Raw genomic sequence first — 16,771 nt, 5'->3', positions numbered from 1 at the left:
TTTAAGTCAGTAGTCCGCATAAGAAGTCATTATACTAGAACTGGCGCATTTAACAGATATCTGCAACACAATCTATGCTGTGGTTTAAAAAGATATTTGCCGCCTATATTATGAAGCCAAAAAAAGGATATAGCAAGAACACTAATCCTGCAGGTTTGAGAAATATTGGTGTTTTCCCACTTGAATTTGATTTACAATTTTAACACTGAAAGTTTTCTCATAATATATGTTTTTTAGTTGTTTAGACTAAGTACTACTTGAAGGCAGTTTGTTTAAGTTGCTAATCTCAATGCATACAACAGCTGGATAATAGCAGGCCTTCAGGTATTTGTAAAAATCAAACAAACAAAAATCCAAGAAAGACAAAACATCTAGTACTTAACCTCTAAGAAATATTCCAATATTTCAAACCTAAGTGGAAATATCTTGTATCATTTATACTCTAAAACAGCTTTCCAAAGTGAGTTCTGTAGAATACTAGTCTCACTTAATATTCATGAAAAAGACTGATTCCATAATCAAGAAAGTTTGAAATATATATATCCTCTTTAAAATTCATGTCAAACAGCATTTTATTAAGTGCTATGAGAACTCCTACAGAAAATAACCCTAGTTTAACTTTGTTAAACCCTATGTTAACAAAACTCAATTGACTGTAGATCTTTTTCATTCTACTACATATTAGCATTCTGAAGAATCAATTTTGAAAATGATACTCCAGAAAAAGGACATAAAACTTTCCTTCTTTTTTTTTTTTGAGACGGAGTTTCGCTCTTGTTACCCAGGCTGGAGTGCAATGGTGCGATCTTGGCTCACCGCAATCTCTGCCTCCCGGGTTCAGGCAATTCTCCTGCCTTAGCCTCCTGAGTAGCTGGGATTACAGGCACACACCACCATGCCCATCTAATTTTTTGTATTTTTAGTAGAGATGGGGTTTCACCATGTTGACCAGGATGGTCTTGATCTCTTGACCTCGTGATCCACCCGCCTCGGCCTCCAAATGTGTTGGGATTACAGGCGTGAGCCACCACGCCCGGCCAAAAACTTTCCTTCTTAAGGGCAACATGAAATAAAGCACAACTGAAATATATATACATACATATATATATACATATATATTTCAGGTGGTGAAAGCAACAGTTATAAATATTTATCTTGCTTAAAATAAAACACAAGTGCACATAGTGGGAGAATAAAAAGGTAGAAAGAGCCTGGGTCTTGGATGACACTGACTTGTTTATTCAACAAATACTGAGTTCTTACTACCTATTAAGTATTGTATTGAGTAATTGGAATATATCAACAAGCAAAAGAGACTAAGTTTCCTTCCCTGGTGAAGCTTACATTTAAGTACAAGATAGATAATAATCTATAAACATACATATTATAAAGTAGGTGACAAGGTGGTGGCAAAAGCTATGGGAAAAAAAGACAGAACAATGGGGTAAATGGAACCAAGTATTTAAGATGTAGTTGGTGGCAATATAAATATAACAGGTCAGAATCATTGGAATAGGCTTCACTTGAAAGGAGATATTTGAACATTTGAACTTGAACAAGGAATGAGTTAGCCATGCAGATACCTAGGAGCAAAGCATTCTAGGCAGAGGGAGCAGGTAGTTGAAAAGACTGTAAGGTAGGAAAATGCTGGGGTGTCTGAGAAGCAGCAAAAAGATTAGTCTGGCCTAAAGCAGAGTGAGTGATCAAGGAAGATATAAGATCGAATGGGTAACACAGTGAGTAGCACAGGTCATATAGTCTTGTAGTCCATTATAAGGACTCTAGCTTTTATTGAGTAAAATGGGGGAAAGAGGTTGGGGTGGGGAGGGGTTAATATGATCTGATTTATATTTTAGAATGACTACTGTAAGTTCTATATTAAAGTAGAAGAGCCAAGAATGGAAGCAGAGACAACAATTAGGAGGCTACTGCAGTTAATTAACACCTTTGGACTAAAAGTCAGTAAAATGGAGAAAAGGTTGTATTATCAGACATCAGAAAGAAGCAACAATTTCCTGATGAATTAGATAATCCTGAACAGTTGCCTACTCTAAACTCTTTGATGGGAAAGAGTGAATTAGTTAATCTAAATTAACTGTTTAGGCTAGATGGGTTTTTAAATGCTTGAAATGAACACAATCCTGACACACTTAAACTTTGTTTGTTTATTTATTTATTTGAGACAGAGTCTTGCTCTGTTGCCCAGGCTGGAGTGCAGTGGCAAAATCTTGGCTCACTGCAACCTCCATCCCCAAGGTTCAAGCAATTCTTCTGCCTCAGCCTCACAAGTAGCTGGGATTAGAGGTGTATGCCACCACGCCTGGCTAATTTTTTTGTAGTTTTAGTAGAGTTGAGGTTTCACCATGTTGGTCAGGCTGGTCTTGAACTCCTGACCTCGTGATCCACCCATATCGGCCTCCCAAAGTGCTGGGATTACAGGCATAAGCCACCGTGTCTGAGACAGAGTCTCGCTCTGTTGCCAGCTGGAGTGCAGTGGCACTATCTCAGCTCACTGCAACCTCTGCCTCCCTGCTTTAAGTGATTCTCCTACCTCAGCCTCCCAGGTAGCTGGGACTACAGGTGCACACCATCATGCCCACCTAATTTTTTGTATTTTTAGTAGAGATAGGGTTTCCCCACGTTGGCCAGGATGGTCTCAATCTCTTGACTTCGTGATCTGCCCTCGACCTCCCAAAGTGCTGGGATTACAGGGGTGAGCCACTGCGCCTGGCCTCACACTTACACTTCAAAGAGGAATGCACGTAAGTAATTCACCCAAGGTCACACAGAAAGTGTGTAGTGTTAGTTCAGGTTTCAATTAAAAAGGAATTCTAAATCTTGTACACTTATTATCATGCTCTAAATTTCTCATTTTATATTTGCAGATGTGTATCCTTACCTATAAATACTCTCAATATGATCTAAAGATGTGAAGCACTCTCAAGAAAACCAAGCAAGTGATGTTAGGGATACTCTTAATAGAATTAATCTTTGCTTACTTTACTGAGTGTGGCACAAGGGAATACTTGGGTATTTAAGCTCTCCTTTTCTCTTCCTAACCTCTAATACCAGATATTTATCCTTTCATTCAAGATAGCCATCTGGATTATCTAAGTTTGAGCAAACAAATATGTAAATAAACATCATACTATTAAATAAGTAATACAAAGAAAATACTTCCCTAACCCACAGATCAAGCTAGGTTGGGTATCTCACAGACATACCCGTTTGATGTTTAAAGTTTAAGAAATATCGGCCTGTGGATGACGCCGAAGAAGCATCGTTAAAGTCTCTCTCCTCCCTGCGATCATGTCTAAGTCAGAGTCTCCTAAAGAGCCGGAACAGTTGAGGAAGCTCTTCTTTGGAGGGTTGAGCTTTGAAACAACCAATGAGAGTCTGAGGAGCCATTTTGAGCAATGGGGAAGGCTCACAGACTGTGTGGTAATGAGAGATCCAAACACCAAGCGCTCCAGGGGCTTTGGGTTCGTCACGTATGCAACTGTGGAGGAGGTGGATGCAGCCATGAATGCAAGGCCACACAAAGTGGATGGAAGAGTTGTGGAACCAAAGAGAGCTGTCTCAAGAGAAGATTCTCAAAGATCAGGTGCCCACTTAACTGTGAAAAAAATAATCGTTGGTGGCATTAAAGAAGACACTGAAGAACATCACCTAAGAGATTATTTTGAACAGTATGGAAAAACTGAAGTGACTGAAATCATGACTGACCGAGGCAGTGGCAAGAAAAGGGGCTTTGCCTTTGTAACCTTTGATGACCATGACTCTGTGGATAAGACTGTCATTCAGAAATACCATACTGTGAATGGACACAACTGTGAAGTTAGGAAAGCCCTGTCAAAGCAAGAGATGGATAGTGCTTCATCCAGCCAAAGAGGTTGAAGTGGTTCTGGAAACTTTGGTGGTGGTCGTGGAGGTGGTTTCAGTGGGAATGACAACTTTGGTCGTGGAGGAAACTTCAGTGGTCGTGGTGGCTTTGGTGGCAGCTGTGGTGGTGGTGGATATGATGGCAGTGGGGATGGCTATAATGGATTTGGTAATGATGGAGGCAATTTTGGAGGTGGTGGGAGCTACAATGATTTTGGCAGTTACAACAATCAGTCTTCAAATTTTGGACCCATGAAGGGAGGAAACTTTGGAGGCAGAAGCTCTGGCCCCTATGGTGGTGGCGGCCAATACTTTGCCAAACCACGAAACCAAGGTGGCTATGGCAGTGGCAGAAGATTTTAATTAGGAAACAAAGCTTAGCAGGAGAGGAGAGCCAGAGAAGTGACAGGGAAGCCACAGGTTACAACAGATTTGTGAACTCAGCCAAGCACAGTGGTGGCAGGGCCTAGCTGCTACAAAGAAGACATGATTTAGACAAATACTCATGTGTATGGGCAAAAAACTTGAGGACTATGTATTTGTGACTAATTGTATAACAGGTTATTTTAGTTTCTGTTCTGTGGAAAGTGTAAAGCATTCCAACAAAGGGTTTTAATGTAGATATTTTTTCTGTCTTTTTTTTTTTTTTTTTTTTGCACCCATGCTGTTGATTGCTAAATGTAATAGTCTGATTGTGATGCTGAATAAATGTCTTTTTTTTTAAAAAAAAAAAAAAAAGAAAGAAATATCACAGGGGGCAGGGATAAAAAAAGAAAAAAAATCACAGAAAAATCACTTTAGAAAAGCTGGTTATATGAAAGGGTAAGAAAAATGCAGTTTTAAAATCCTGTATGGATTAAAAAATAAATGTGTACAGGAAATTTGGCTTGGTAGAAGAATTAAGATTAGATTAAAAGAAATCATTCCAGTTCCTTTCCTTCTATAATCTTTATGCCTATATTGTCTTTAGTGATTTTTTTCTAATTGAAAATGAACTTTTCCCTCATACTATACTGTTTCTTTCTTTTTTTCACTATTGCAAATTCCACTATGGTAGCATTTAACAAGTAACATTTATCAGTAAAAAAAAAAAAAGTGTCTTTACACACATACTAGGGTCAAGTTTCAATATTCCTTAAAACTCTCCTTAACATTTCATACTACACGAAGGTATGGTAAGTACTATGCAATGAAGTCAAGTTAGAAGAAAGGTAAATGTAGAATCAAATTATCTGTCCTTGGTACAATAAATCTTCATTAAGTCCCTTATCAAGCATGCCATCTGAAATACTTCAAATTTGCTCATAGAAAAATAAGACTTGAAAGGTCTCTCAAAGGGTCATGGTTACATTTTCAGGAAAGGCTAAGCAAAATCAAGGCAGACCATTATCTACCTTTATTCTTAAAAACATTCAGTCTATGACCTCTCCTACAATAGAATCAATTCAAATGCCTAATCTAAATTTCTCTTGATGCAATTTAAATCCTTTTTATGGGTAACTGCAGATTCTTACAGACATAATCCCATCTTTAAGTCTTCTCTAATATAAGATTTTAAACTACATATTCTTTAGCTTTTCTTAAATTGTTCAAATCTAACTTATCTGTGGCATTTTTCTTAAAATTTAAACAATTTACTACCAAAAACCAGAAATAAGTTGCCTTGAAATAGTTTTCCACAAATCATAAAAAAATAATTTGTGACCTAGAGAAATAGATACTACCCCCAAGACCTGTCCTACCCACCCTAACCATTGATTTTAAGCCAGAGAAAAATAAAGAACAGGGAGCTGGGCAAGGTGGCTCATGCTGGTAATCCCAGCACTTTGGGAGACTGAGGCAGGTAGATACCTGAGGTCAGAAGTTGGGAGACTGGCCTGCCCAACATGAAGAAACACTGTGTCTACTAAAAAATACAAAATGAGCCGTGTCTCGTCTCAAAAATACACAAAAATAGACAATACATAAGTGAATGAACATGGCTGTGTTCCAATAAAACTTTTTAAAAAGAAAAAAAGTAAAGAAAAATAAAGAACAAACAATGAAATTAGAAAGTTTCAAGCCAAGGTAACTACCAACCTGTATCTTAAATGCTGGGATTTAAGATTATTTAAATTTGTTTTCTCACTTTTTCAAGAATAAATTTTTAAGATTATGGAAGTGGGATTCTTCCCATCCTCCCATCCATTCCCCTTTTAGTCTGCCTCAATGAAGATAAGTCTTCAAAGCTATAGGAAATGTGTAGAGTCAAGTACTCTAAAGGAAAACAGAGCATATATATTAGTCTTTAAGTACAGTCCCTCGTTATCAGTAGGGGATGGGTTCCAGGACATCCTACGGATACCGAAATCTGCAAATGTTCAAACTCCTGATATAAGACGGTGTAGTGTTCGCATAATAACCTATGCACATACTCTTATGCTTTAAGTCACTTCTAGACTACTTATAATACCTAATATAATGAAAATACTATGAAAACAGTTCTTAAGCTGTATTGTTTAGACGATAATGACCAAAAACATCTGTGCATGTTTAGTACAGATGTAATTTTTTTTTCAAGTATTTTCCATCCACAGCTAGTTGAATCCACAAATGAGGCACCCACAGATATGGAGGGCCAACTGTATACAGTCAACTCAAGCAAAGACTAATACTTTTGTACATTTAAGTAAAAATCAAGTATACTAAAATGAGGGGGTACAAACTGTACTTCTCATTGTATTTAATAATGTTCTTACCAAGTAACTCATCAGAAAAATTAGATGACCTATAATTAGCTATACTATCCAACACAGTACATGAACATGGTATAACTTCCTAGAAACCTAAATAATACCAAAGTGGATTATTTTTATCCACATATTTTTATCTTTCTTCCCATTCACAATTTCCACGTTTCCCAAGTTTAGCAGTTTCTTAGTACTCTTGGTGACTACCTATGATATAATTCTATCCCCAACTAATTCATGTCTTTATATGTTTTCTAGAAAATGCTCCTGCTTGTAACATATAATAGAAAAACAGGTGTTATTTTGTTAAGACTACTGATGATGATAAAAATAGAACAATTATACAGTATTTTCTTGAAAGAAGTAATTTTCTTAGAAAGTTTAAAGCAATTTTAAGAGCCATCAAGTGGTCCTTTGGAAAAAATGTAATCATTAAAACACAGCTGTGCCATATAATGGAATTACATTTATAGTAAAGTACAAACATGATAGTAATAAAGTATAGCAGTCTAGAATTACCTTTCAAGAGCTGCTCTCCGTTTTTCTACAAATTCAGTGGATGATGAGTCTTCTTTACCCACTTTGACCTTGGTCATCCCTTTGAAGAAGTTGAATGAGATTCATGACGACTTTATATTGCTGTGAAAGTCTATTATAATCATTTCTTCACAATTTAAAATATACTCAAAATTTGAACTTAACAAAAAAAGCCCTAAACTTGTAACTGGTATCTTATTTAAAAAGCAAAAATATTTTGAGGAATTAAATCTCACGATGTGTTAACATCTTTACTTGGTAAATACTCAAAACATGAGACATGTTACAGAAGTTCTTGTAGAAAAAAAGAAAGAAAGAAACATGAGAAAACAGATAAAATCTTTACAGTTTTCTCACCCATACTGCTTTTGTTTACAGAAAAGCTTACACCAGAAAGATCCCTTATCTGTTGTATTTTAAACTCTGGGTAAATTAAAACGTGTTTCCAACCCAATATACATAATGGAATTTCAAATCAATATGTTTAAGCTCAATTAACATTTTCATTTCTTATGAGCAATAATTAAAATTCTTTAGGATGACAAAAATAAAAGTAAATGTAATCCATGAATTTGTTGTTTTCACTCCTGCAGATTCTAAGAGCATGTTCTTGTTTACTTATCATAGCTGGTTTTATAATGAATGAAAGAAAAAGCTCTTTCACAGAGTCATTTACAACTTCAGATTTAAAAAATAAGTCATGTTAATTATTTCTGTACGGGCGATTTAAATTTTAGACTCCAGATTTTTCTCTTTTATTCCCCCACTTTTTTCCCTTTCAAAAATGTCTTCTGTGGAAACAAAATACTGATATACGCTACAACATGAAAGAACCTTGAAAATATGATGCTAAGTGGAAGAAATATGTCACAAAAAAATAATCTATTATATGATCCCCTTTACATGAAATGTCCAGAATAGGTAAATCTCTAGAGAAAGAAAGTTACATTAGTGCTTGCCTAAGGCTGGGGAGAATAAGGGCATTAGGGGATGATGGCTAAGGGATTCCGGATTCCTTTTTGTGGTAATAAAAATACTCTAAAATTGACTGTGGTGATGTATTTACAACTCCTAATATATTAAAAGCCAGTACATTGGATACCATTTATTTTTCTTCTTCGAAACACGGTCTCTCTCTGTCACCTAGGCTGGAGTGCAGTGGCATAATCATGGCTCACTGCAGCCTCAATATTCCAGGCTCAAGCAGTCCTTCTACTTCAGCCTCCTGAGTAGCTGGGACCACCGGCACATGCCACCACACCCAGCTAATTCTTTGTAGAGACAAGGTTTTGCTATGTTGCCCAGGCTGGTCTCATACCCCTGTGCTCAAGCAATCCGACTACCTCAGCCTCCCAAAGTGCTGGGATTACAGGCATGTGCCACCGCACCTGACCTAGACACTTTAAATGGATATAATACGGTATATACCAATAAAGCCTTTAAAAAACGGATGATATAAAACCATACAATTTTTCAGTTTGGTACATCTTCAGTTTGTTACATTAATTATCACCTATTAATGTTTTGTTTAACAAAATTCCAACGAAATACAATGGCTTGAAAAGGAAAACTCAGACACCTAAAATTACCTCTGACTGAACTACTGGATATGGGATGTGAATTGTTTCACAAACTCTATTTCCCTGAAAAAAATCTCACCATTGGGTAATTCTTCACTGAAATTAAAGACCTTCTATCTACTCTACTTTTTAGAAGTAATTGTTAAGGGACATCGTGACCAATAAAATAAATAAAAACCCGAACAACTTATCCTAACCAGTTAACTTTTAATACTTTTCAACTTTGTTGTTCTTTTCTAACAGTTTACATGGAATAGTGTTCTTAAGTCAACTAGGGTCCTACCAAAGTAGTAACAGTTATGTGTTCATGAACACTCCTCTCCCTTCAGTGGCAGTTATAAAGTTTCCCAGCAAAGAGAAGTAACGACTCTTTTTCCACACCCCCCTGCTGTAAGTGTAAGTTACCTGAAAAACCACCAGTTATTTAATTAGAAGTTCAAAGATCAAGTTGTTACCCACCTTTAATAACTGTTCAAGACTTTACCATACTTGGAGGAAACTGTTTTGCTTGGCTTCATATTACCATTTGACTACATTTATTTTTCCTGATAATTTCTCTCTATATAAACTGTATTACATGTAGTTGCCTGAAATCCTTTTTGGAATGGTGGTGTATATTTGTAAGTTTTAAACAATTTAATCCACATTAAATGTGTTTCAGTTGGGTTTGGTGGCTCATTCTTGTAATTTCAACAGTTTGGGACTGAACCAAACCTGCGGGGCAAGGGGAATGCTTTAAGCCCAGGAATCTGAGACTAGCCTGGGCAACACAGTGAGATCCTATCTATAAAAAAAAAAAAAAATTAGCTGGGCATGGTGGCATACCTGTAGTCCCAGCTACTACAAGAATAAAATAAATTTTGTTCTTGCTCTTATACCCAGGCTGCAGCGCACTGGCTTGATCATAGTTTACTGCAGCCTCAAACTCCTCAGCTCAAAGGATTCTCTTACCTCTGCCTCCTGAGTAGCTAGGACCACAGGTGCATGTCACCATGCCCAGCTAATCTGTCGATTTTTTTTTTTTTCTGTAGAGATGGGATCTTACTATGTTGACCAGACTTAAGTGTATTTTAGATGATTCTACAATAACAGCATTATGTTATTTTTAAAAATTGAAAAGTTTTATATTTCAGCTAAAAAATTCAAGCCAACTATAATTGTATTGAAATAACCATAATGAAATTAGGATACAGAATAGAAGAATATTAAGAGTGATTAAAAGTAAAGGGTCTGGAGATAGAGAGCCTACATTCAAAGATCAGCTCTGTCACTTAGTTGAATGACTTGGGCATGTTACATAACCTTGATTAACCTTTGTTTCCCTGCCCATTAAATAAAGACAATGATAAGTTAACCTCATAAAGTTGTTGTGAGGATCAACCGATAGAATGCACATATGCACATAAAGTACTTAACATAGTACCTTAGCACAGTAAGTATTCAGTGAATGTTAGTTATTCCTATGCTTTAACCCAGGAATCTCCAACCCCTAGGTCATGAACCAGTACTGGTCCATGACCTGTTAGGAAGTGGGCTGCACAGCAGGAGATGAGCTATGCTTCCTGTCATATCAGCAGTGGCATTAGAGTCTCCACTCGTATGCCTATGAACTGGGCATGTAAGGGATCTAGGTTGTGTGCTCTTCATGAGAATACAGTGCCTGATGATCTGAGGTGGAACAGTTTCATCCTGAATCCATGCCCTACCCCAACCCCATCTGTAGAAAAATTGTCTTCCATGAAACCTGTTCCTGGTGCTAAAAAAGTCGGGGACCACTGCTTTAATGGATAGTTTTGTAACAGGCTAGCCTGGTCATATAACATAAATATAACTGTGTCACTGTCCCCTTATTAACATCTGGAGCCAGTCAGAATCAGTAATAGAAAAGGATGCTCTTCGGATTTAGTTTCTAACTTCTACTTTGAATTTACATGCAGTATTTATTATACTGCAATAATTCATGGAATGCTGACGATTATTAAGGCAGAAAATCAGTTGGAAACATGATCTTAGGCATGAAAATTTAGTTTTTAAGTTTTTTTTGGTCAATATGTAAGGATTAACTAGCATGTACAGCTATGAAAATGAGATAAAATAATATATTGTTTTACCTCTTTTGGTATGTAAAAATGTTGCATGATGAAGTCAAAAAAAGATGTTAATAATCCTAGGGGGATTCAGAGACCCTTAAGGGGGTAGATGGGTGGGCACAAAGTCTATTTCATAATATTAAGCTATTTGTTTTTATTTTTACTCTCATTATTTCATGAATGTTCAGTGTAGTTTTACAAAGGTAATATGATCTGTTATTTCAAAACAAATTGAGTACAAAAGCAGATACAAGAATACAATTATCCTCTATTAAGCCAGAAATTAAAAAGATTTGCAAAAATGTAGAAGAAAGCAAGACACTCTCATCATTAAATTTGTCTTACAGCATTTATTTCACAAAATGTTTCACACATAATGAATTTATTGTTATTTTTAAATGAATTAATAAAAATTTAAAAATGTTTTCAAAGGAAATATCCATAAATACAGCCCACATAAGCAAAAACTCTTTAGGGTGCTCAATAAATTTTAAGAATACAAAAAAGGTCTTGAAAGACCAAAAAGTTAAAGAGCCACTCAATTCAATTTTTGAATTAAAAAAAAAAGAAAGAATATAACAAATTCATATAAATACGTTAGGTTTTGAAACCATAACAGGTACGAGTAACATTGCTTTTTAAACCTAATGTTTAAAATTAAAGTAAAAACAATAATTTAAAAATCAGCAAAATTTGGCTGAGCATGATGGCTCCGGTCTATAATCCCACCACTTTGGGAGGCCAGGCAGGAGGACTGGTTGGGGCCAGGAGTTTGAGACCAGCTTGTGGGGAAAAAAAAATAAAATCAGCAAAATTCTTTTTTTTTTTTTTTTTTTGCGTAGGGACGGAATCTTTCTCAGTTGCCCAGCCTGGAGTGCAATGGCACGATCTCAGCTCACTGCAACTTCCACCTCCCCGGTTCAAGCGATTCTCCAGCCTCAGCCTCCCAGCAGCTGAGTTACAGGCTTCAGCCACCATGCTTGGCTAATTTTTGTATTTTTGTAGAGACAGCAGGTGTTTCACTATGTTGGCCAGGCTGGTCTCAAACTCCTGATCTCAGGTGATCTGCCTACCTCGGCCTCCCAAAGTGCTGGGATTACAGGCATGAGCCACAGTGCGCAGCCAGCAGAATTCATTTTAAAAATCTTTCAGGCCAGGCATGGTGGCTCACGCCTATAATCCCAGCACTTTGGGAGGCCGAGGTGGGCAGATAATGAGGTCAAGAGATCGAGACCACCCTGGCCAACATGGTAAAACCTTGTCTCTACTCAAAATGCAAAAATTAGCATGTGCCTATAGTCCCAGCTACATGGGAGGCTGAATTGCTTGAACCCAGGGAGGGAGGGGAGGTGGAAGTTGCAATGAGCCAAGACTGTGCCACTGCACTCCAGCAGTAACAGAGTGAGACTCTGTCAAAAAAAAAAAAAAAAAAATCTTTTAGATTGGCCAGGCGAGGTGGCTCACTCCTGTAATCCCAGAACTTTGGGAGGCTGAGGTAGGAGGAGCACTGCCAAGGCGGGAGGATCACCTGAGGCTGGGAGTTCAAGACCAGCCTGGCCAACATGATGAAACCTCATCTCTACTAAAAATAAAAAAATTAGCTGTGTGTGGTGGCATGTGCCTATAATCCCAGCTACTCAGGAGGCTGAGACAGGAGAAATCACTTGAACCTGGGAGGCAGAGGTTGCAGTGAGCCAAGATCAAGCCACTACACTCCAGCCTGGGCAACAGAGTGAGACTTTGTCTCAAAAAAAAAAAAAAAAAAGAAAAAAACTTTCAGATTAATCTAAGTATAAAAAAAAGTAATGGTAGTGCTCACTTCAGCAGCACATGTACTAAAATTGTGACTACAGAGAAGAAAATTAAAGGAAAAAAAGAAAAAGGTAAATAAAAACCTACGACTCAGAAAGTGTTGAATAAAATACTACAAAATTTTGAGAGACGACAGATGTCTTTTAATGGTGGGACCATAGAAGTATCCTCCTCTTTTGTAGTTTTCTGCATTTTCTTAACTAAATCTTTATTGCTTATAGAAGTAGAAATGTTTTTAAACTTTAAATTGAGGTACAAAATGAACTAAGATGAGTTTAAATAGTTCTTATATGAGCCAAGGTTAGTGTATACCTGAGGGTTAAACACCTCCAGAAAAATGTTAACATATTAATAATATTAAGTATTATCTGATTGTCATTCAGTAAAACAGTAATCTAATGACCTGAAAGGTTAGGGTTTAAACTGCTTTTAACTTGGTAAATTTCAACCCAATTTTTTTTTTTTTTTTTTGAGACAGAGTCTCACTCTGTTACCCAGGCTGGAGTGCAATGGCATGATCTCAGTCCACTGCAACCTCCGCCTACTGAGTTCAAGTGATTCTCCTGCCTCAGTCCCCCAAGTAGCTGGGATTACTGGCATGTGTCATCATGCCTGGCCAATTTTCGTATTTTACTAGAGACAGGAGTTTTACCATGTTGGCCAGGCTGGTCTCAAACTCCTAACCTCAAGTGATTGTCCCACCTTGGCCTCCCAAAGTGCTGAGATTACAAGTGTGAGCCACCATACCTGGTTTAACCCAATATTTAACATTATTGTATTACTTACATAAAAATTCTCAGGTATTAGAAAATAAAACTATTATCTACACATTCTTCAATCCATGCATGATTAGTATAAATGAAATATTTAAATTCAGTTATCTCTACACATTATAAAATGTTTCATAATCAGTGAATGATTATGAAATCCACAAATCCATACAGTTAAAACTGAACTAGTAACAGTAACAAAAATTAATTTTCGAAAATTTGTGCTTACCTACTATACTCTTTTCTGGAGCTGGTGGTACAATATAACCAACGTGTAAATACTTGCTTGCCAATTTGCTGTGCAAACCAAGAAAGTCGCTGAATCTTCTTTTCACTGAAAATTCACTCTTACTGAACATGGAAAGAGATGTCTACAAGAGAAGAAGTATTTCAAGTTTTGAATAGTAAGCAATATTTCACCAGTTAATGTTATACATAATTGTGAGCACACACATATATCTACTTTGCAAAAGAATGCAGAGTATCTAACTAGTGTGGTATAGAGATTTTAAACTAAAAAAACCTAAATCATAGATGTATTTTACAGAAACTTAATAGGACAAAAAAGTATTTGCATTATTCTATCTTAACTGATCTTATTCACATTCTATTTATGCTAAAAATTCTTAAATATTTACATCTGGCCCAGATATCTTTCAAAGCTTCAGTCCAATATATCCAAATACCTTTCCACTTAAATCTCACTGGCACTTCCAACTCACCATATTTCCCCCTGCTGAAACACAAGTTCTATAAGACACCACCCTTGTCTGTATTGTTTACTACTATAACCTAGTTCTTGCAATAAAGCTTGACACCATGGTAGGTGTTTAATGAATATTTACCCCATGAATTAACAACTGTCATCCCTACCCTCACTGTGTTCCTGCCTGTGTTGCCTTTCTCCGTGGATAACTCTCAGAGTTGCAAAGTCCCTCTAGTCAGTAATAGGCATCCCTCTCCTTCCTCACCCCTTACATCCAAGTCCTGTCAATTCTACCTCCTACATTAACTCAAGAAGCCAGTTATTTTGCTCATCTCCAGAACCATTTTCTTAATATAAAGTATCACAGCTCACAGCTAGAATTGCTGTGACAGACACTCTCTTTTAAGATTTGAAGGCCTACAATCCTTTAATCATTACAGTGTCCTTTTAACTGGAAATCCTGATCTCTATTTTGACCCTCCCAATTCACACTGAGGCCAAAGAAATCTTTCTAAAACAAAAACCTAATTGTGCCACACTCTTTTTTGAACCTTTTTTTTTGGGGGGGGGGTATATAAAGTATTTATTAACAGACAAGGCCTAAAGACTTATTTCTTCTTGGATACAGCCACGGCAGCCAGCGGTCTTGGTGTGCTGGCCTCGGACACGAAGGTCCCAGAAGTGGCAAAGCCCTCTATGGGCCCAAATCTTCTTCAGTCATTCCAGGTCTTCACAGAGCTTGTTTTCCAGACCATTGGCTAGGACCTGGCTATATTTTCCATCCTTTACATCCTTCTGTCCGTTCAAGAACCAGTCTGGGATCTTGTACTGGCATGGATTCTGCATAATGGTGATCACATGTTCCACCTCATCCTCAGTGAGTTCCCCTGCCCTCTTGGTGAGGTCAATGTCTGCTTTCCTCAACATCACATGAGCGCATCTTCAGCCCACACCCTTAATGGCAGTGATGGCAAACGCTATTTTCCACCGCACATCGATGTTGGTGTTGGGTACTCGCAAAATTTGCTGGAACTTTTCAGGGATCACTAGAGACATGGTGGGAGCACAAGCGGCGGCGTGTAGGCCTCCTGTGGAAGCTTTGAACTTCTTTAATGGCTCTCCATTATACTTAGGATGAAGCCAAACTCCTTAAAATGTGGCTGCTCATAATAGACAAAGGCTTACTGCCAAACAATTCAATCTTGCATCACTTCTTAAGAGATTCTAGAAAGCATAATGCTCTCTTTTTAGCTTTTGCACAAGCAAATTCCTCACCTGGAACACGCATTCTTCTTCCCCTGCTCCTCCCCTATCATTTCCTTCACCTATGTCTTGGCTTAGGCATCCTGAGGTCTAAATTAGGTCCCATGCTGCATACTCTCACTGAACACTCTACATATCAAACTACTTACAACTCATTGTAATCACTTCTTGGCAATCTTTATTATGTGGTAACCTTTATAAAGACAGGGATCACTTCTACCTTAATCATAGCCATATCCTCATACTACACATAGTGAGGGCTCAGTAGTTTTTTTAAAAGCACAAAAGCTCACCTTTGTTGTTACTCTATATGCCATATAGGCATTCATGCCATCACCTACAAAAAAAGTCAAACACTACTATTAAAATCACATGCATAAAAATAAAACTCATTTAATACTATACTGATGTATTAAGAAAAACAGTACAAAACCACCAAATAAATAAAAAGTGAATACAAAATATAATAAATATTGACTCACCAACTTTCTCTGGATCCGATACACCAATTTCTATGTCAAAAATATCTCCATTTGCCTCTTCTTCAATCTAGAAAGTATAATTTTTTTTGGCATTAAAGATTGTAATTTATTGTCATGACATTAAACTAATTTTTATCATCTATTTTCTGTAAGAGTAACTGTCACAACAAATAATTTAGCCACTCAGCACTTCATTTCTGAAAAACAATAAAAACTTTCACATTTCCTGACTTTGTAAATAAAATATATACATACACACACACACACACACACACATACACACACACACACGAAAACAACCATTTGGAGAAGTAACAATTTTTTTTTTTTAAAGACGCAGTCTCACTCTGTTGCCCAGGTGCTGTGGCTCAATCTCAGCTCACTGCAACCTCTGCCTTCCTAGTTTAAGCAATTCGCATACCTCAGCCTTCCAAGTAGCTGGGATTACAGGTGTCTGCCACCACACCTGGGTGATTTTTGTATTTTTAGTAGAGACGAGGTTTCACTATGTTGGCCAGGCTGGTTTCGAACTCCTGACCTCAGGTGATCTGCCCGCCTTGGCCTCCCAAAGTGCTGGGATTATAGGCGTGAGCCACTGTGCCTGGCCCAAAATCTTGTGTTTTTATAATTCCTCAGATGTAGAAAAAATGTTTTAGCCTTTTTGTACAAATACTGTGGAATTTTTTGTTCTATATATTGAATCTTCAGATTCAGATTTAAAAATTACATCCTTAATTAATTTTAATACTAGCATTTTTCAAAGTTGTATCTCTAACTCTTTAATAACAAGGAGGTAGGTAGTCATTACTTTCACCAGCAGAAGTGATTATACTGAAAAGCAACTTTAGCATCAAGATTTCTCTAATTATCTAATAAACACATGTTCTTCTGGAAGCCAAGGAAAGCAATATAAACCTCAT

At 37.1% G+C, this 16,771-nt stretch overlaps 1 protein-coding gene and 1 pseudogene across 1 annotated transcript in view; both read right to left on the bottom strand.

The window, feature by feature from the left end:
• The window catches only part of SNX2 (sorting nexin 2), a 52,785-nt gene that overhangs the window by 16,308 nt on the left and 19,706 nt on the right, over nt 1-16,771 (bottom strand). Inside the window, exons 4-7 of the mRNA XM_012448377.2 lie at nt 15,852-15,918; nt 15,663-15,706; nt 13,630-13,771; nt 7,131-7,209 (exon numbers count right to left, since the gene is read on the bottom strand). Of these exons, the coding sequence (XP_012303800.1) occupies nt 7,131-7,209; nt 13,630-13,771; nt 15,663-15,706; nt 15,852-15,918 (332 nt within the window). The remainder of the gene's footprint in view (nt 1-7,130; nt 7,210-13,629; nt 13,772-15,662; nt 15,707-15,851; nt 15,919-16,771) is intronic.
• Nucleotides 13,782-15,656, bottom strand: LOC105714421 (small ribosomal subunit protein uS13-like; annotated as a pseudogene).

The sequence above is a fragment of the Aotus nancymaae genome, unplaced genomic scaffold, assembly GCF_030222135.1.
Source record: "Aotus nancymaae isolate 86718 unplaced genomic scaffold, 86718_ANA_hifiasm-v0.15.2.pri h1tg000064l_0, whole genome shotgun sequence".
Lineage (NCBI taxonomy): Eukaryota > Metazoa > Chordata > Mammalia > Primates > Aotidae > Aotus > Aotus nancymaae.
This window is presented reverse-complemented; position numbering and strand designations above follow the sequence as displayed.